This window comes from Oncorhynchus tshawytscha, linkage group LG26 (assembly GCF_018296145.1).
Source record: "Oncorhynchus tshawytscha isolate Ot180627B linkage group LG26, Otsh_v2.0, whole genome shotgun sequence".
NCBI classification, from domain to species: domain Eukaryota; kingdom Metazoa; phylum Chordata; class Actinopteri; order Salmoniformes; family Salmonidae; genus Oncorhynchus; species Oncorhynchus tshawytscha.
In genome coordinates this window covers 41,680,726-41,700,853 of record NC_056454.1, presented here as the reverse complement: position 1 = coordinate 41,700,853, position 20,128 = coordinate 41,680,726, and the positions used below count along the sequence as shown (strand labels likewise).

Below are 20,128 nucleotides of genomic sequence, written 5' to 3'. Positions count from 1 at the left end.
GGCCTCCTTGCTCGCACATGCTTTTTCAGTTCTGCCCACACATTTTCTATCGGATTGAGGTCAGGGCTTTGTGATGGCCACTGCCAACACCTTGACTTTGTTGTCCTTAAGCCATTTTGCCACAACTTTGGAAGTATGCTTGGGGTCATTGTTCATTTGAAGACCCATTTGCGACCAATCTTTAACTTCCAGACTGATGTCTTGAGACGTTGCTTCAATATATCCACATGTAAATCCTTCCTTTTTTTCCTCCAAACATAATGATGGTCATTATGGCCAAACAGTTCTATTTTTGTTTCATCAGACCAGAGGACATTTCTCCAAAAAGTACAATATTTGTCCCCATGTGCAGTTGCAAACCGTAGTCTGTTTTTATGGCAGTGTTGGAGCAGTGGCTTCTTCCTTGCTGAGCGGCCTTTCAGGTTATGTCGATATAGGACTCGTTTTACTGTGGATATAGATACTTTTGTACCTGTTTCCTCCATCTTCACAAGGTCCTTTGCTGTTGTTCTGGGATTGATTTGCACACGACAGCCCATAATGACAAAGCAAAAACAGGTTTTTAGAAATGTTTGCTCGTTTATTAAAAATTAAAAACGGAAATATAACATTTACGTAAGTATTCAGACCCTTTACTTTGTTGAATCACCTTTGTCAGCGATTACAGCCTCGAGTCTTCTTGGGTATGACACTACAAGCTTGGCACACCTGCATTTGGGGAGTTTCTCCCATTCTTCTCTGCAGATCCTCTCAAGTTCTGTCAGGTTGGATGGGGAGCATTGCTGCAGAGCTATTTTCAGGTCTCTTCAGAGATGTTCGATGGGGTTCAAGCCCGGGCTCTGGCTGGGCCCTCAAGGACATTCAGACTTGTCCAGAAGTCACTCCCACGTTGTCCTGTTGGAAGGTTGAACCTTCGCCCAGAGTTTTCATCAGAGTAGAGAATATTGTTTCTTATGGTCTGAGTTTTTATAAGTGCCTTTTGGCAAACTCCAAGCGGGCTGTCATGTGCCTTTTACTGAAGAGTGGCTTCCATCTGGCCACTCTACCATAAAGGCCTGATTGGTGGAGTACTGTAGAGATGGTTGTCCTTCTGGAAGGTTCTCCCATCTCCATAGAGGCTGCAGAAATTGTTTGGTACCCTTCCCCAGATCTGTGCCTCAACACAATCCTGCCTCGTAGCTCTACAGACATTTCCTTCGACCTCATGGCTTGGTTTTTGCTCTGACATGCACTGTCAACTGTGGGACCTTTTTATATAGAGAGGTGTGTGCCTTTCCAAATCACCTCCAATCAATTGCATTTACCACAGGTGGACTCCAATCAAGTTGTAGAAACATCTTAAGGATGATCGATGGAAACAGGATGCACCTGAGCTCAATTTCGAGTCTCATAGCAAAGGGTCTGAATACTTATGTAAATAAGGTATTGTTACAGGAATTAAATTCCTCTATGTTTTAATACCCAATTAAAATGAAACACTCTGTCAATTCATAAGAATTTGTAAGACTCTTATTTGTATAAAATGGACAGAGATCAGTCTTTGAAATCAACCAGCAGCGTTTATTCTCGAGAGGACTGCCCATGATACATTCTACCACAGGTTATAAACTGAAAATGACGTCAGCGTTTTCTAACTGTTCCGTCTCTTCTTGACACTGGTATAAAGGCTGTATAGTTCTCAAGCCTTCCCACATTGTCTAGAGCCAAGGCCAGCCTGTGTAGATAAGCATTCTAGCCAATCTGGCGATATAGTTCATTCATTTCTACCAAGGAACAGACAGTCATTTTTCTAATTCTTGATTATATTTACACACATTATATTCAGTACTAGGATTAAAAAGAAAAATCATACATATACAGTAACATAATAGTATTCTGATTAGTCAGAATACATAATTAGTCATTATTGATAAAAAAATTCCCTTAACAGGTATATCTGTTTTTTGTTTTCCAAAAATACTTTTCACTGTGTCATTATTGGTTTATTGTATGTAGATTTGCTGAGGATTTTTATTTTATTTAATCCATTTTAGAATAAGACTAACATAAATGTTAAATAAAAAGTCAAGGGGTCTGAATATTTTCCAAAGGCACTGTATAAAAGATAGGAATATGTATAAAGCCATTATTGCATGGAACTCCCATCTCATATTGCTCAAATGAACAACAAACCTGCTTTTAAAAAACAACAGATAAAGCAACACCTCACGGCACAACGCCTCTCCCCTCTTTAACCTAGATATTTGTGTGTATGTATTGATATGTAGGCTACGAGTGCCATTTTAAAATGTATGTAATTCTGTCCTTTAGCTGTCCTTGTCTATTAATGTTCGGTATTATTTCATGTTTTGTGTGGACCCCAGGAAGAGTAGCTGCTGCTTTCGCAACAGCTCATGGGGATCCTAATAAAATAACAAATACTCTAATCTGATAGTGGGGTGGTACATGTTCACTTAGTCTGACCAATGGCTCAGCTTAGTTGCCTATACACATCATTGACAGACACTAACAGAGGGCCACTCAGAGATGTCATCTCAGACCGATCCAGCTCAGAGAGGCCCAGTTCCTGAGCTCCCATCAGCCGCAGATTTTAATTTAAAATGGAAAATTAATGTGTTCATGCAACAATAACATGTGTCAAATTGAAACCAAAGCACATCAATTCGTTCCCCTAATCAAACAAATCTATTCCTGTATTGTATCGGAGCTATAGATACGTATCGAATCGTAAACATCCCTAATATCAATACATACACACAAATATCTAGGTTAAAGAGGGGAGAGGCATTGTGCCGTGAGGTGTTGCTTTATCTGTTGTTGTTTTTTTAAAGCAGGTTTGCTGTTCATTTGAGCAATATGAGATGGGAGTTCCATGCAGTAATGGCAACTTGCTAATCCTTTTTTTACCTTCTGATCCCAGGGACCCAACCCAGTGATGGTGTTGTCATGACCAAGCCTGGGAATCTCAAGACCAAGCACATCATCCACATGGTGGGACAGACCAAGGAGAAGGAGATCGCCAGCTCCATGCTTAAAGTGTTAAAGATGTGTGAAGACGAGAAAATACAATCGGTCTCTTTCCCAGCGCTCGGAACAGGTAGGCATAATAACAATCTAGTATTATTGTTGCAAACCTTACAGTGACGTGTATTATTTGCTGTCCATGTACTGTATGAAGATATAACAAATAAATACACTGGACACTAAAGACACAAGTGTCTGTTCTAACAGATGTGGTATTGTTTGTGCCCTTGTACAGGTGCTGGTAACTTGGGAGCAGTGCAGGTCGGAAATGCAATGATGGCCGCAATAGCTGATTTACTGATAAGCGTCAGAACTCCGTCAGTTACAACGATTCACATTGTCATATTCCAAAACAAGATGATAAAGGACTTTGAGGAGGTTATGAAAAAGTTCAAGAAGGTGATCCCCAAGGCTGCAGGTAGGTGACAGGGTTTTAAGACCAGAGTTGAAGCTTCAACCTTTAACTTAAAGTCCCACAGTAAAGTAAACACACTTAAGGGCACAAAAATATGTGCCTTTTGTTAAGTCAATCCGGTGGATAAATGAGGTTCTAAAGAGGTGGGACTTTCATCAATATACCTTTAAGAATTTGACTGTATACAGAATTAGATCATGTTTTTTTTCTGCCTCATTAATACAAAACCAAAGCATACAATGTTGTTATTTTTGAAAGTCTTGTAAGGCTCCTCACAGCACTCTTTGTTTTTTAATTCATTCCCATAGCCAAAACGTCATCAAAAACTGCCAAAACAACCAGACCAACCCAGCCCATCCCTACCAAACCAGCCCTGTTTTTGGCCAGTGCCACAGCAGCCGTGGTCTTCCCCAGTATGGAGGCTGTGGTGTATGGGCCCTCCCCTGCCAGCCTGACCAAGGTGAAGAAACTCCTGGACGAGCTGATCTCTGAGGAGTGCATTAGCCAGGACCTTCTCTCCAGCCACCTGCCCTTGCTCCTGGAGGCCCAGAAGGAGGCCATCGTGGCCCTGAGCCAGAAGAACCAGGTCCATGTGCTGGTGGCGTCCCCAGACAAGATGACCATCTCTGGGAAGAAAGATGACGTTTTCTCCGCCGTCCTCCAGATTAAGGACTATCTGCAGGGGGCAAGGGACAGGGAGAGCCGGGAGGGAGAGGAGAAGAGGCTGAGGGAGACAGTGCGCTGGGAGGCGGGGGAGGGAGAGACCTGGGGAGAGCTGGACTGTAGTCTAAGCTATGATCTGGAGCTGGCCTTCCACAAGAAAGAGAAGCTTTTTAAATATAACCACCAGGGGGAGACATTCACTGTGGACCTGAAGGACATGCAGCAGACTGACAGCAAAGGGACCATCACCAGGGTCAAAAGGAGCCTTGTGGCGGACTCTGAAACAGGTAATGCCTCGGTTTTAATGTTTAGGAAAATGTTTTATATGAAAGTATAGTTTTTAGTTCATACAAATGTATAGTTTTATACAGTGTCCAATACAGAATATTAAGAGAATATTCCTGTCAAACTTCGGTGATAACGCTCCTGGTCATGTTTTTACATTGATTGATCTGTTCAATTATTCCCACTGTGCGTCTGTTTTTCAGCCGTCATTCAGTTCCCACAGAGCTGGACTAGAATGGAGGGTAAGGATCTGGAGATCGTCACACTGGCTTCCAATTCAGCAGAGTACCAGAGAATTGAGAAGGAGTTCATTGCAACCAGCAAGGACCCAAATACTAATACGCAGCCAACCATTCAAATTATCCAGGTAAATCAAATCAAATCAAATTTTATTTGTCGCATACACATGGTTAGCAGATGTTAATGCGAGTGTTGCGAAATGCTTGTGCTTCTAGTTCCGACCATGCAGTAATATCTAACAAGTAATCTAACAATTTAGCATCAACTACCTTATATACACAAGTGTAAAGGAATGAATAAGAATATGTACATATGAATATATGGACGAGCGATGGCCGAACGGCATAGATGCAGTAGATGGTATAGAGTACGGTGAATACAGTGGGGAGAACAAGTATTTGATACAGTGCCGATTTTAAAAAATATATATTTTTATTTTATTTTATTTTTGCATTTTCCAATTAAGAACATTCAAAACAAAAGTGAAAAGATATTAGACAACGATAGGACAAAGTGACAGTAACAGACGAGCGTAACAAAAATAAATAATAATTATAATTATATAAACAAACATACAATAAGAAAAAATATATAAAATAATAACGAGACATTGGATCACCTGCCGTAGGCTACATATTATACATTACGTGTGAAACATTATGTGAGGATTATATATAGATTCAGTCAATGAGATGTTGGGGGGAGATTCTCCATAATGTCAATAAAAGGTTGCCAAATTCTGTCAAATGTCTTTAACTTATTCCTCAAGCAGTAAGTGATTTTCTCCAAAGGGATACAACTATTAAATTCCGATAGCCACATTGCAACTGGCAGGGAGGAATCCAATTTCCATTTCAAGGCAATACATTTCTTGGCAATCGCTAGCAATATTTCTGTTAGCTTTATAGTATGGCTTTGCCTAAGATTGGTGTTAGTAAAGTTACCCAGTAGACAGACCTCCGGGTCTAAAGGGAATGCAACCCTGTGAATTGAGGATATGGTATCGCATACCCCCTGCCAGAAACCATGTAGTTTTGAACACTGCCAAGTGGAATGGAGGAATGTTCCTTCATCTGAGCCACATCTAAAACATAGGGAGGAGATATCTGGGTTGAACTTGTGCAGTCTAGATGGGGTGATATAGAGCTGATGGAGGAAATTAAACTGGATCAGTCTGTATCTGGAGTTCAATGTGGATGTAACACCATCCCTGCATAGCTCACTCCATAGATCCTCATCAAGATCAATACCCAGATCTTTTTCCCATCTAAGTCGGGGTTTTATCTACAGTGCCGATTTTGCAGATTTTCCTACTTACAAAGTATGTGGAGGTCTGTAATTTTTATCATAGGTACACTTCAACTGTGAGAGACGGAATCTAAAACAAAAATTCAGAAAATCACATTGTATGATTTTTAAATAATTAATTTGCATTTTATTGCATGACATAAGTATTTGATACATCAGAAAAGCAGAACTTAATATTTGGTACACAACTTTTGTTTGCAATTACAGAGATCATACGTTTCCTGTGGTTCTTGACCAGGTTTGCACACACTGCAGTAGAGATTTTGGCCCACTCCTCCATACAGACCTTCTCCAGATCCTTCAGGTTTCGGGGCTGTCGCTGGACAATACGAACTTTCAGCTCCCTCCAAAGATTTTCTATTGAGTTCAGGTCTGGAGACTGGCTAGGCCACTCCAGGACCTTGAGATGCTTCTTACGGAGCCACTCCTTAGTTGCCCTGGCTGTGTGTTTCGTGTCGTTGTCATGCTGGAAGACCCAGCCACGACCCATCTTCAATGCTCTTATTGAGGGAAGGAGGTTGTTGGCCAAGATCTCACGATACATGGCCCCATCCATCCTCCCCTCAATACAGTGCAGTCGTCCTGTCCCCTTTGCAGAAAAGCATCCCCAAATAATTATGTTTCCACCTCCATGCTTCACGGTTGGGATGGTGTTCTTGGGGTTGTACTCATCCGTCTTCTTCCTCCAAACACGGTGAGTGGAGTTTAGACCAAAAAGCTCTATTTTTGTCTCATCAGACCACATGACCTTCTCCCATTCCTCCTCTGGATCATCCAGATGGTCATTGGCAAACTTCAGATGGGCCTGGACATGCACTGGCTTGAGCAGGGGGACCTTGTGTTCGCTGCAGGATTTTAAGCCATGACGGCATAGTGTGTTAATAATGGTTTTCTTTGAGACTGTGGTCCCAGCTCTCTTCAGGTCATTGACCAGGTCCTGCCGTGTAGTTCTGGGCAGATCCCTCACCTTCCTCATGATCATTGATGCCCCACGAGGTGAGATCTTGCATGGAGCCCCAGAACGAGGGTGATTGACCGTCATCTTGTTCTTCTTCCATTTTCCCATTTTCTAATAATTGCGCCAACAGTTGTTGCCTTCTCACCAAGCTGCTTGCCTATTGTCCTGTAGCCCATCCCAGCCTTGTGCAGGTCTACAATTTTACCCCTGATGTCCTTACACAGCTCTCTGGTCTTGGCCATTGTGGAGAGGTAGGAGTCTGTTTGATTGAGTGTGTGGACAGTTGTATTTTATACAGGTAATGAGTTCAAACAGGTGCAGTTAATACTGGTAATGAGTGGAGAACAGGAGGGCTTCTTAAAGAAAAACTAACAGGTCTGTGAGAGCCGGAATTCTTACTGGTTGGTAGGTGATCAAATACTTATGTCATGCAATAAAATGCAAATTATTTACTTAAAAATCATACAATGTGTTGTCTCTCACAGTTGATGTGTACCTATGATAAAAATTACAGACCTCTACATGCTTTGTAAGTAGGAAAACCTGCAAAATCGGCAGTGTATCAAATACTTGTTCTCCCCACTGTACATATGAGATGAGTAGTGTAGGGCATGTAAGCATTTTATAAAGTGGCATAGTTTAAAGTGACTAGTGATACATTTATTACATCCAATTTTTTATTATTAAAGTGGCTAAAGATTGAGTCAGTATGTTGGCAGCAGCCACTCAATGTTAGTGATGGCTGTTTAACAGTCTGATGGCCTTGAGATAGAAGCTGTTTTTCAGTCTCTCGGTCCCAGCTTTGATGAACCTGTACTGACCTTGCCTTCTGGATGATAGCAGGGTGAACAGGCAGTGGCTCGGGTGGTTGTTGTCCTTGATGATCTTTTTGGCCTTCCTTTGACATCGGGTGGTGTAGGTGTCCTGGAGGGCAGGTAGTATGCCCCCGGTGATGCGTTGTGCAGACCTCACTACACTCTGGAGAGCCTTACGGTTGTGGGCGGAGTAGACCTCACTACCCTCTGGAGAGCCTTACGGTTGTGGGCGGAGCAGTTGCCGTACCCGGCGGTGATACAGCCCGACAGGATGCTCTCGATTGTGCATCTGTAAAAGTTTGAGTGCTTTAGGTGACAAGCCAAATTTCTTCAGCCTCCGGAGGTTGAAGAGGCGCTGTTGTGCCTCTTCACCACGCTGTCTGTGTGGGTGGACCATTTCAGTTTGTCCGGGATGTGTACGCCGAGGAACTTAACTTTCCACCTTCTCCACTACTGTCCCATCGATGTGGATAGGGGGATGCTCCCTCTGCTGTTTCCTGAAGTCCACGATCATCTCCTTTTGTTTTGTTGACATTGAGTGTGAGGTTATTTTCCTGACACCACACTCCGAGGACCCTCGCCTCCTCCCTGTAGGCCATCTCATCGTTGTTGGTAATCAAGCCTACCACTGTAGTGTCCTCTGCAAACATGATGATTGAGTTGGAGGCGTGCATGGCCAAGCAGTCATGGGTGACCAGGGAGTACAGGAGAGGGCTGAGAACGCACCCTTGTGGGGCCCCAGTATTGAGGATCAGCTGGGTGGAGATGTTGTTTCCTACCCTCACCACCTGGGGGCGGCCCGTCAGGAAGTCCAGGGCCCAGTTGTGCAAGGCGAGGTCGAGACCCAGGGTCTCGAGCTTAATGATGAGTTTGGGGGGTACTATGGTGTTGAATGTTGAGCTGTTATCGATGAACAGCATTCTTATATATGTATTCCTCTTGTCCAGATGGGATAGGGCAGTGTGATTGTGATTGCATCGTCTGTGGACCTATTGGGGCGTAAGAAAATTGGAGTGGGTCTAGGGTGTCAGGTAGGGTGGAGGTGATATGATCCTTGACTAGTCTCTCAAAGCACTTCATGATGGCGGAGGTGAGTGCTACTGGGCGATAGTCATTTCGCTCAGTTACCTTAGCTGTCTTGGGAACTGGAACAATGGTGGCCCTCTTGAAGCATGTGGGCACAGCAGACTGGGATAAGGATAGATTGAATATGTCCGTAAACACACCAGGCTGCTGGTCTGCGCATGCTCTGAGGACTCAGCTAGGGATGCCGTCTGGGCCGGCAGCCTTGCGAGGGTTAACACATTTAAATGCTCTACTCACGTTGGCTGCGGTGAAGGAGAGCCCGCAGGTTTTGGTAGCGGGCCGTGTCGTTGGCACTGTATTGTCCTCAAAACGAGCAAAGATGTTGTTTAGTTTGTCTGGGAGCAGGACATCGTGGTCCGCAATGGGGCTGGTTTTCTTTTTGTAGTCCGTGATTGACTGTAAACCCTGCCACATACCTTTTGTGTCTGAGCCGTTGAATTGCGACTCTACTTTGTCTCTATACTGACGCTTAGCTTGTTTGATTGCCTTGCGGAGGGAATAGCTACACTGTTTGTATTCGGTCATGTTTCCGGTTGCCTAGCCCTGATAAAAAGCAGTGGTTTGCGCTTTCAGTGAGGTGTTACTGCTGTGATATGTAGATTACATATATAACTAGAAGAAAAATGTTGGTTTTCTCTATCACTGACCACTGACAGATCCAGAGGATTCAGAGCAAAGACCAGTGGCAGAGGTACGCAGTGAAAAAACAGGCGATGGATAAGAAGTATCCCAAAAACAAGAACGAGCTGAATCTTTACCACGGAACAACCAAAGACATCTGTCAGAAAATCAACACCTGTGGTTTCAACAGGAGCTTCTGTGGGAGAAACGGTACAGACAATCTATAGCCTCGTTACTGCTCTCTTCAGGTAGATACTGACAGTGCTCTTAGGAGGAGCTTAATCAAAGATTTAGCAAACAATTTATCACAGCAAAAACAGTCTTGTGGTTTGACTAGATTCCTGAAGATGAAGCCCTCCATTTTCATTCAGTGTTTAATTAACCTTGAGTCTGTTTTCATTTTAGCTACTGCATACGGCGACGGGACTTACTTTGCCAAAGAGATGTGGTACTCGTGCCACGATGCATACTCCAAACCAGATGCCAGTGGGCTGAAGTACATGTACCGTGCCAGGGCACTGGTGGGTTCACCCTGCCTGGGGGTGCATGGCATGAAGGAGCCGAACCCCCTGAACCCCGCTGACCTCCGCCAGGGGCTACATGACTGTGCCGTCAATGATCTGCAGAATCCATTTATCTATGTGGTGTTCTGTGATGCAGGTGCCTATCCAGACTACCTCATCAGCTTCAAGACCATCTGAGAGATGGGAATATTATTTTAAGGGCTTGTCAAGTACTTAGGAGGCAAGTAGACCTTTATGCCTTAAAGTGGAGTTTTGATATTTTCTTAGGTATGAGGCTCTTTAACCAGGTCGAAGCTGTGACATGTTTAGTTTATTAGAATCCCTGTTAGCTACTGCACATGCAGCAACTACTCTACCTGGGATCCACATAACACGTACAAATACATGACAAAGTACAGATAAGAACATAAGATATTAAAAGAAGTTATAGTTGAAGTCACTAGTTTACATACCTCAGCCAAATACATTTAAACTCAGTTTTTCACAATTCCTGACATTTAATCCTAGTAAAACTTCCGTGTCTTTAGGATCACCTCTTTATTTTAAGAATGTGAAATGTCAGAATAATAGTAGAGAATTATTTATTTCAGCTTCTATTTCTTTCATCACATTCCCAGGGGGTCAGAAGTTTACATACACTCAATTAGTATTCGGTAGCATAGCCTTTAAATTGCTTAACTTGGGTCAAACGTTTTGGGTAACCTTCCGCAAGCTTCCCACAATAAGTTAGGAGGAATGGGCCAAAATTCACCCAACAGAGCTGGTGTAACTGAGTCAGGTTTGTAGGCCTCCTTGCTTTCTATGGGATTGAGGTCAAGGCGTTGTGATGGCCACTCCAATACCTTGACTTTGTTGTTCTAAAGCCATTTTGCACAACTTCGGAAGTATGTTTGGGGTCATTGTCCATTTGAAGACCCATTTTCGACCAAACATTAACTTCCAGACTGATGTCTTGAGATGTTGCTTCAATATATCTACATGATTTTCATTCGCCATGAAGTCATCAATTTTGTGAAGTGTACCAGTCCCTTCTGCAGCAAAGCACCCCCACAACATGATGCTGCCACACCCGTGCTTCACGGTTGGGATGGTTTTCTTCGGCTTGCAAGCCTCCCCCTTTTTCCTCCAAACATAACGATGGTCATTATGGCCAAAGTTCTATTTTTGTTTCATCAGACCAGAGGACATTTCTCCAAAAAGTACAATCTTTGTCCCCATGTGCAGTTGCAAACCGTAGTCTGGCTTTTATGGCGGTTTTGAAGCAGTGGCTTCTTCCTTGCTGAGTAGCCTTTCAGGTTATGTCGATATAGAACTCGTTTTACTGTGGATATAGATATTTTTGTACCTGTTTCCTCCAGCATCTTCACAACGTCCTTTGCTGTTGTTCTGGGATTTATTTGCACTTTTCGCACCACAGTACTTTCATCTCTATGAGACAGAACTTGAGCAGTATGACGGCTGCGTGGTCCCATGGTGTTGATACAGATGAACGTGGTACCTTCAGGTGTTTGGAAATTGTTCCCAAGGATGAACCAGACCTGTGGAGGTCTAAAAAACAAAAAACAATTTGGAGGTCTTGGTGGGTTTCTTCTGATTTTCCCATGATGTCAAGCAGAGGCACAAAGTTTGAAGGTAGTCCTTGAAATACATCCACACCTCCAATTAACTCAAAGTATGTCAATTAGCCTATGAGAAGCTTTTTAAGCCATGACTGAATTTTCCAAGCTGTTTAAAGGCACAGTCAATTTAGTGTATGTAAACTTCTGACCCACTGGAATTGTGAAATAATCTGTAAACAATTGTTGGGACAATTGTGTCCTGAAAAAAGTAGATGTCCTAACCGTCTTGCCAAAACTATAGTTTAACAAGTAATGTGGAGTGGTTGAAAAATGAGTTAGACACTCCAACTGTATATATATATAGAAAAGACAGACAACAAAAATACTTCTTATATACAGTTGTATACAGCCTCAATGGCTACGTGTAGTTTGTTTTTGAAATTATCATGAAATTATCATGACAATTCAATGTTAGTCGTTCCACCAATTCAGTGCCTTTTGAGAAGTGTAACTTCACCTAATTTTAACATGAGCACATGCATGTTCAAGAAAAGTTGTTTTCCCCATTTCAAGGGGTTAAATAAAATACTATAGTAATCTTAATCAGCCATGAAAATAGAAGCTTGTTGTGTGCAACGGAGGGGCAATTGAATGAAAGCTTACATTTTGTATAACATTTCTAGCCAGTCTATGGGGAACAGGGTTGATGTGTATTGCTCGACCTACTCAGTTTTCTACCACAAAACACTAGCAAATGAACAGTAGAACCAGCTCACCTGCTTTTACACTGATTTGACTGTTTGTTTCTTTTCTAAAGAAATAGTTTGACCATATTAAAACAAGAGTTCACATAATGAATAACTTAATTAGGGACAGATGTAAATTAATCAGTATCCTGTGCTATATATATATTTATTATAAAGTACTGCTGCGAAAGCAAGAATCTCAAATCAATTGTATTTTGCACATCTGAACCAATAAAGATCTGATTGAGTCGCTGATGTTATTCACAGCTCATTAGATACCGTTGATTTGTTTGCAATGTCAAGGCTTGATTTAACAGAATTATAGAGCCAGCCAAATGATTGTTTATTGGAAAACATTTTTATTACCATAGTTAAATGAGAGCAGTACAGTGGTTTCCCATGTTCAACTAGTAGTAGAAACACATTCTACTGCCGAGGGAGGTAGTCTATACCAAGGGGTCACAGCCTTGATTAAATACTGCTACACACACACACAGGCCTCATATCATACAGCATTAAACACCATTTTATTTGGTTATTGAATGTTTAATTTAACACAAAAGTTCTCATTTAGACAAGGCCATCAATCAACACCTGTCTCAGCCCTTCATCATACAGTAGACATGTCAGGATACTGACGGTCGTCCGTCCCCCCCGGCTGGTTGTATTCTGTAAGAGGCTGAATGAATCAAGTAACTGTTTCAACACAAAGGGGGTCTTCTCTGTTCAAGCCCAACAGTCAGGAGGTAAACTTGATTACATCTACCCATGCAGGGGAGGAGCAGAGTACAGGCTTAGACAAGATAAACATAAAACAAACAGCCCTAATATTAGCAGGAGGGAGGGAAGGAAGGGGGAGACAGTGTTATTGCACTACATCTGCTGGGTAGAGTTGCCGTTCCAAGTGTTATTTTCATCCTCACTGTCCTGGTGATTCCGTAGCCTGTGGATTTTACCGTCTCGTTTGAAGTCTACTGGTTGCTTCTCCAGTGTGCGTTTGCGAAGGGTTTCTCTGAAAAAGTGAAAATGGATGTGAAACAAACCAATTAGGCTTTAGAACACCCAATCTTACACAACCACAGTATTCAATCAAACCCCTTGATTCATTCTCAGAATTCTTTGCCCTCTGGCTACAACAACAAAGCATGTTTCTGTTATGAAACCTGATAATGATTAACCTGGACGAGTCTAACCATTCAATTTCAATGTAACATTGTAACAATCGGGCAAAGTCTTGTCAACTGAAATCCTAACCATAATGTACCATCACAACAATCTCAGCTACTCCTAAACATAGGAGTGTATATCGAAGAGCCTGCTGGATGGGGCCTCACCTCTTCGGTTCAGCAGATGAGGAGGAGGAACCAGAGCCTGAGTTAGTGTTGGGCTGCTGGGCTGGGCCTCTAGGGCCTGCTGCTCCGGGGGTGGCGGGGCTGGTGAAGAGGAAGCCGCTCAGGAACCTCCACACAGCCAGCAGGGGGTAGAGGATGGTACCCAACACAGCCCAGATACCCCCTCCAGACTGCACCACCGTGTTATTGGGCCGTCCTGTTTGCTGGAAGCGGTTAGGAATAATATAAAACACATTATACTCAGTGTTGTCATTTTACCAGGGAAAACAAAAAGTCCCTAAAAACAAACATGGGAAACAAGACCAATGCAGTGTAGCTTCCGTCCCTCTCCTCGCCCCTACCTGGGCTTGGACCGGGGACCCACTGCACACATCGACAACTGACACCCACGAAGCATCGTTACCCATCGCACAACAAAAGCCACGGCCCTTGCAGAGCAAGGGGAACAACTACTTCAGGTCTCAGAGCAAGTGACGTCACCTGATTGAAACGCTATTAGCGCGCACCACCGCTAACTAGCTAGCCATTTCACATCGGTTACACATGCATGTACAAGGACTAAATCTAACTGTGCAGTGATATGACACTGTCTTGTTGTGAATTCACAAATGACAAAGTGGAAAATGGGAGTTGTATTTGGTTTCCAGTCACTCACAGGCAGCAGGACTATGGAGGCACCGGGAGCCAGCTCCAACTCCAGTAGAGTCTTACCCAGGTCGTCAGCCGTAAACTCCCTGCGAGGGAACATAGTCGCCAGGGAGAAGTTGCCATAGCGATTTCCCACTTCCTGAAAGGAGAAATACAAACTCTTTAGTGACAGCCAGCATTATGATATTTAATATCATATTCCACCAGAGAGAATGAACATGTTCTTAATGTTCACTTGTCTAACTCGAGTTGGATAAAGTCTTACATTGACAGCAAACTGCCGAGCCTCATTCAGTCTGGCCTCTGAGGAGAACTGCCTGGTGAAGAAAGAACCATCTGGGAGACGGAACTGTATTCTTGCTATGGCGCTGGAGGAAAATAACGTTTTTTTAATGTTATTCTATGATTACATTAGTGGTGACATAGAACTTCTTGGGTGTAAAAAATAAATTAAAAAAATAACAAAAGTTTAAAGTCAATCTACATTTTCTCCTGTGACTAAAGTAGCTCCATACCTCCTCTCCCTGTGTACGATCTCCTTCTTGGCTTCCGCCTCTACTTGTCTGGCCTGCAGTGCTGCCAGCCGGGCTGCCTCCACCTCCTCCTGGTTATTGGCATAGCGGGCAGCTCTGTCAGCACGGTCCTGTGGGACAAACTTGCATCAACCAGCCTCTATACTCATTCCACACCACCACAACAACAAACATTGTCTATTTCATCACCAAACCCTGTAGTGTTCACTCAGGCCACTAGAGGGAGTTATGAGTAAAAGTTTAATCAGAGATGCCCAACAAGGGATTATTATTTTAGTTCAAAGTCTTTTGGGTTTTGAAGCTGAGGGGTGAGAGTTTGATGCATTTGTTTACCAGGGCGATCTGTGCTTTGACACGCTCCCTGGCAGCCTTCTCCTCTGCCTTCTCTCTGCTCCTCTCATCCATAATGCGCTTGGTCTTCTCATCCTCGTCCTTCCTCTTGAAGTCCAGCATCTCCTTCCCCATCTTCCTTCTCTCCATCTCCTTTATTTCACCCTGACCATCATCACACAGAAATAGATACAGGCGCACACAAGTATCAATAGGCCATCCATACTAGCCAAAATGTACATTATATAGTATTAAAAGAGCAGTATGGGCCACCGGCGAGGTGTCAGTATGGGAGGTGTCAGTATGTGCGGTGTCAGTAGGGGACACCGGCGAGGTGTCAGTATGGGAGGTGTCAGTATGGGCGGTGTCAGTAGGGGACACCGGCGAGGTGTCAGTATGGGCGGTGTCAGAAGGGGACGTCAGTAGGGGAGGTGTCGTCAGTAGGGGAGGTGTCGTCAGTAGGGGAGGTGTCAGCAGGGGACAGTAGGGGAGGTGTCAGTAGGGGACACCAGTGAGGTGTCAGTAGGGGACACCACCAAGGTGTCAGTAGGGGACACCACCAAGGTGTCAGTAGGGGGAGGAGTCAGTAGGGGACACCAGCGAGGTGTCAGTAGGGGAGGTGTCAGTAGGGGACACCGGCGAGGTGTCAGTATGGGAGGTGTCAGTATGGGCGGTGTCAGTAGGGGACACCGGCGAGGTGTCAGTATGGGCGGTGTCAGAACGGGACACCGGCGAGGTGTCGTCAGTAGGGGAGGTGTCAGCAGGGGACAGTAGGGGAGGTGTCAGCAGGGGACACCAGCGGAGGTGTCAGCTGGGGAGGTGTCAGTAGGGGACACCAGTGAGGTGTCAGTAGGGGACACCACCAAGGTGTCAGTAGGGGAGGTGTCAGTAGGGGACACCAGCGAGGTGTCAGTAGGGGAGGTGTCAGTATTCTTTACCTCCTCTTTCTTTTTCTGATCCCGTCTCTCCTCCAGTTTCTTTGTTAACCTACAGAAGGGAAAGTTTCAGAAGACAAAGCATATTTCAACCCTCCATCCCTGTTCCTCCGTTGTGTGTCGTTCCTACCTCTCCACCTTAGCATCAAGGACCCTGTCATGCTGAGAGCTGGTTGATGCGTCGTCTGACGATGCGCTCCAGTCTTCCCTGGGGGTGACGACCACTGAGGCTGATGCTCCGCCTTCCTCTGCTGGCCTGGACAGGGATTCTGAGCAGAACCACAAGCGGATTACAGAAATCATTATCAGTGCGTGTTTCTCAATATGCATACTGCCGTGCTCCATGCTCCGCGTGCATTCCTCGACAACGTTCTCTCGAGTATGGTTCTTGTGAGGACGAGTGTGGAGAAAAATATATATATTTATTTTTTTACATGGTTGTTTCATATTTCTGTGCATACTTTCAGTTGAAGCTTGCATTGATGCATACTTCAAAATATGTACAAACGGAGTATGCATTCAAGAAGTGCCCTCCGTGCTCCGTTTTGCATACTTTGATTTGGAACCACACATTTTGAGAAACACCAAGTGTATCAATTAACAGCAATCATGTCAGTGTCTCTATTTAAGTCTACACATTGTTGTTCATATCAACAGGACACTATATACAAAGGTATGGAGACACCCCTTCAAATGAGTGGATTCAGCTATTTCAGCCACACCCCATGCTGACAGGTGTATAGAATCGAGCACACAGCCATGCCATCTCCATAGACAAACATTGGCAGTAGAATGGTCTTACTGAAGAGCTCAGTGACTTTCAACATGGCACGGTCATAGGAGGCCACCTTCCAACAAGTCAGTTCATAAAATTTCTGCCCTGCTAGAGCTGCCCTGGTCAACTCTAAGTGGTGTTATTATGAAGTTGAAACGTCTAGGAGCAACAACAGCTCAGACGCGAAGTGGTAGGCCACACAAGCTCACAGAACGGGACCGCCGAGTGCTGAAGCGCGTAGCATGTAAAAATCATCTGTCCTCAGTTGCAACACTCACTACCAAGTTCCAACTGCCTCTGGAAGCAACGTCAGCACAAGTCTTCCTCAGGAGCTTCATGAAATGGGTTTCCATGGCCAAGCAGCTGAACACAAGCCTAAGATCATCATGTGCAATGCCAAGCCTCAGCTGGAGTGGTGTAAAACTCACCGCCATTGGACTCTGGAGCAGTGAAAACGCTTTCTCTTGAGTGATGAATCAAGTTTCATCATCTGGCAGTCCGACAGAAGAATCTGGGTTTGGCGGATGCCAGGAGAACGCTACCTTCCCCAATGTATAGTGCCAACTGTAAAGTTTGGTGGAGGAGGAATAATGGTCTGCGGCTGACTTTCATGGTTCGGGCCACGCCCCTTGGTTCCAGTGAAGTGGGATCATAGGCTACTGCATACTATGATATTCTAGACAATTCTGTGCTTCCAACTTTTTGGCAAGAGTTTGGGGGAAGGCCCTTTCCTGTTTCAGCATGACAATGTCCCCTGCACAAAGCGAAGTCCATACAGCAATGGTTTGTCGAGATCGGTGTGGAAGAACTTGACTGGCCTGCAGAGGCCTGACCTCAACCCCATCAAAAACCTTCGGTATGAATTGTTACGCCGACTGCGAGGCAGTCTTAATCGCCCAACATCAGTGCCCGACCTCACGAATACTTGTGGCTGAATGGAAGCTAGTCCCTGCAGCAATGTTCCATCATATAGTGGAAGAGTGGAGGCTGTTAGAGCAGCAAAGGGGGGCCCAACTCCATATTAATGCCCATGATTTTGGAATGAGATGTTCGACGAGCAGCTGTCCTCATAATTTTAGTCATGTAGCATATCTAGTAACACACACACACCGAACGACATTTCTGTATAGCGCAACTGCTCGTATTTTGTTGCATTGTTATGCAGCAAAACTCCTGTGGTGAACCATCATTAATCAGCATCGTCCACAGTGGTCTGACACACAAACATACCTTTAGATGTGGCTGGCGCTGCAGGTGGTGCGTGGCTGGGCTGGAGCTCCAGTGGGGGTGAGGGGGGCTGTGCTGGGGCTGGCTCTGAGGCTACCACGGCTGGTGGGCAAGCCTCCACGGGAGTCCCTGCTTCCGTTCCCTCGCTTGCTATCTGCTGGGCGTGCATCTGTAAGGCACAAGAGATGCATGTTCAGTGTGACACCCTCAGCGCTCTTGAAAACAAGTTACTGTTATTGTTTGTCTTTTCTATTTAAGTCTTACCTGTTTGACTTTGTCGATTCTTTTCATGAGTTCCTCTGCAGAGACACTCCCGGCAACAACTTCCAGGGGGATTCCATTCTCGCCAATAAAGAAACTGGACGGGATGCACACCACCGGGTCTTCAAGGGGAAGTTAAGGGCAAACCAAAGTGCACAACATAATAATAATAATAACAATAATAAAAGGGATTGGACTTGATTACATAGTCTAGAATATGTCTGAAATAATACGGTTGGTGAATAATCACAGGTATTAGAAGAGATGGAACATCTTCTACACAAAATTATGACTGAGGGATCAGAAACAACAGTCCAAATATAGGGGTAATAAAAACCCTTTGGAGGAGAAGGATACAGATTTGAGAGAACTGAGAGCATGTCTCGCTGGCAGAAAAAAAACATTAAAAACACAAGACATAACATTTATGTTAGTAATACTAACGTCATTTGAAAAATAAGGTAAGGAAGCAGTGTGTATCATATCCACACAAGTGTAGGATTGCATTATAGGCTACCTCTTGGCATCCACCTTGATTGCGACACAACATTTATGGGAGACCTCGGCCACTCCGTCGTCCTCCCAACTGGACATCATTTGTGCTGACACCTCATCGTCGCCTGGTAGAAGACAAGAATGTCATTAGTGGTGAATTATTCGCTTCACACGCACTGCCCACAAGACAAGTATGTTGGTGGTGACAGTCGCTGGTTCTACTGAAATTAGGCAAGGGACGAACGGTGAATAATGACAAACGCCATCTATGTTTCTGTTGTATGTAACGTAAAAAATAAAAAATAAAAAGCTAGCCAGACAGTTTGGTTGTCATTAGCGGCTAGAACTAACCAGTTAGCTAACAATTAACTAAACTAGCTAAATCGTATTATTTAACGTTAGCTGATTTTTGACAGCGGTCATTCCTTTCCGTTTCGACCCGTTGGCTAACGTTTTGTCATGTTGTTGATATTCATAGCTAAGTTTACTGACAATGACAGAGCTCGTTTGGTCTCAGTGTTCTAGCTACATTAGCGAATCATTCAACTCAACTGGTTTGCTAGCAAATCTGCGCTGGCTACCAACCGTAATCTACAAAACAATACCTGTTATTACGACGACGAAGATGGAGCTCTGTTCTTTGGCTGAGATGATGGCTGCTGGAATAGAGCCTTCAAACCAAAGCATTTTAATCAAATGTGTTGGCTTTTTCTGTTTTGTAATGCTGTCCAGTCGTTTCTATTCTGAAAGTATTAGAAACTGTGCTATAACGTTTCAATCTCATCGCTGAACTAAATTAGCATGATGGGTGTAGTAGTCCGTAGGCACTAACGCTTCCTTATGGGACTTGTAGTCCACACAATTATGTCAACCGATTAACAGCAGATAGCGCTGTGGTACTGATTAAATATTTGTTGCCGATTACTAGAAAAGAGTTGTGAATGTGATTAACGAGGCCCTCTGAAAAAACAACGGGTGTGGTAACTAAGAAAGCATAATAAATATATGTGATGAGTTATGAGAACTAGAACATTGCATTTGATTAACGGGCTAATACATCAGCCTCCACTACATTACTTTGTAATGCCAAATTCAAATATAATCTCTAGCCTCAAGGGTTGAAATACTATTTGTATTCTAGCCCTTTATGGAAGTAGTTTTATTTCACAAGGCAAATAGCCACGTCTATCTTAGCATGTCAAACATCCCAGTGCTTTTTATATAGATTATTTCCCCTCACTCTTATAGTACTAACTAGAGCCCCGATAGCGATGCAATGCAGTCGGAGAGTATTTAGACCCCTCGACTTTTTCCATTTATTTATTTTA

General features: G+C 43.9%; 2 protein-coding genes across 4 annotated transcripts in view; one reads left to right on the top strand and one right to left on the bottom strand.

Moving 5' to 3' along the window:
- LOC112225621 overlaps positions 1 to 10,395 on the top strand; it is a 28,991-nt gene extending 18,596 nt beyond the window's left edge. For both annotated transcript variants that reach the window (XM_024389731.2, XM_024389730.2), the window contains exons 21-26: positions 2,921 to 3,097; positions 3,260 to 3,442; positions 3,748 to 4,389; positions 4,591 to 4,754; positions 9,451 to 9,625; positions 9,821 to 10,395. In XM_024389731.2, coding sequence (XP_024245499.1) covers positions 2,921 to 3,097; positions 3,260 to 3,442; positions 3,748 to 4,389; positions 4,591 to 4,754; positions 9,451 to 9,625; positions 9,821 to 10,116 — 1,637 coding nt within the window. In that variant the 3' untranslated portion in view covers positions 10,117 to 10,395. The remainder of the gene's footprint in view (positions 1 to 2,920; positions 3,098 to 3,259; positions 3,443 to 3,747; positions 4,390 to 4,590; positions 4,755 to 9,450; positions 9,626 to 9,820) is intronic.
- Positions 10,396 to 12,580: 2,185 nt separating this feature from the next.
- Positions 12,581 to 19,627, bottom strand: LOC112225628 (UBX domain protein 4). Of its 2 annotated transcripts, none has more exons than XM_024389746.2 (13): positions 19,406 to 19,627; positions 18,823 to 18,925; positions 18,663 to 18,691; positions 18,309 to 18,427; positions 18,048 to 18,213; positions 16,173 to 16,311; positions 16,046 to 16,094; positions 15,111 to 15,260; positions 14,760 to 14,887; positions 14,510 to 14,612; positions 14,252 to 14,383; positions 13,579 to 13,799; positions 12,581 to 13,256 (listed from the first exon to the last, which is right to left on the bottom strand). In XM_024389746.2, the coding sequence occupies exons 1-13, from the start codon at positions 19,485 to 19,487 to the stop codon at positions 13,118 to 13,120; spliced, it is 1,560 nt and encodes a 519-aa protein (XP_024245514.1). In that variant the 5' UTR covers positions 19,488 to 19,627; the 3' UTR covers positions 12,581 to 13,117. The 2 variants fall into 2 exon arrangements, with proteins under 2 accessions (XP_024245514.1, XP_024245512.1); XM_024389744.2 differs by having other exon boundaries at positions 15,111 to 15,272; positions 19,406 to 19,626.
- Positions 19,628 to 20,128: the final 501 nt, after the last annotated feature.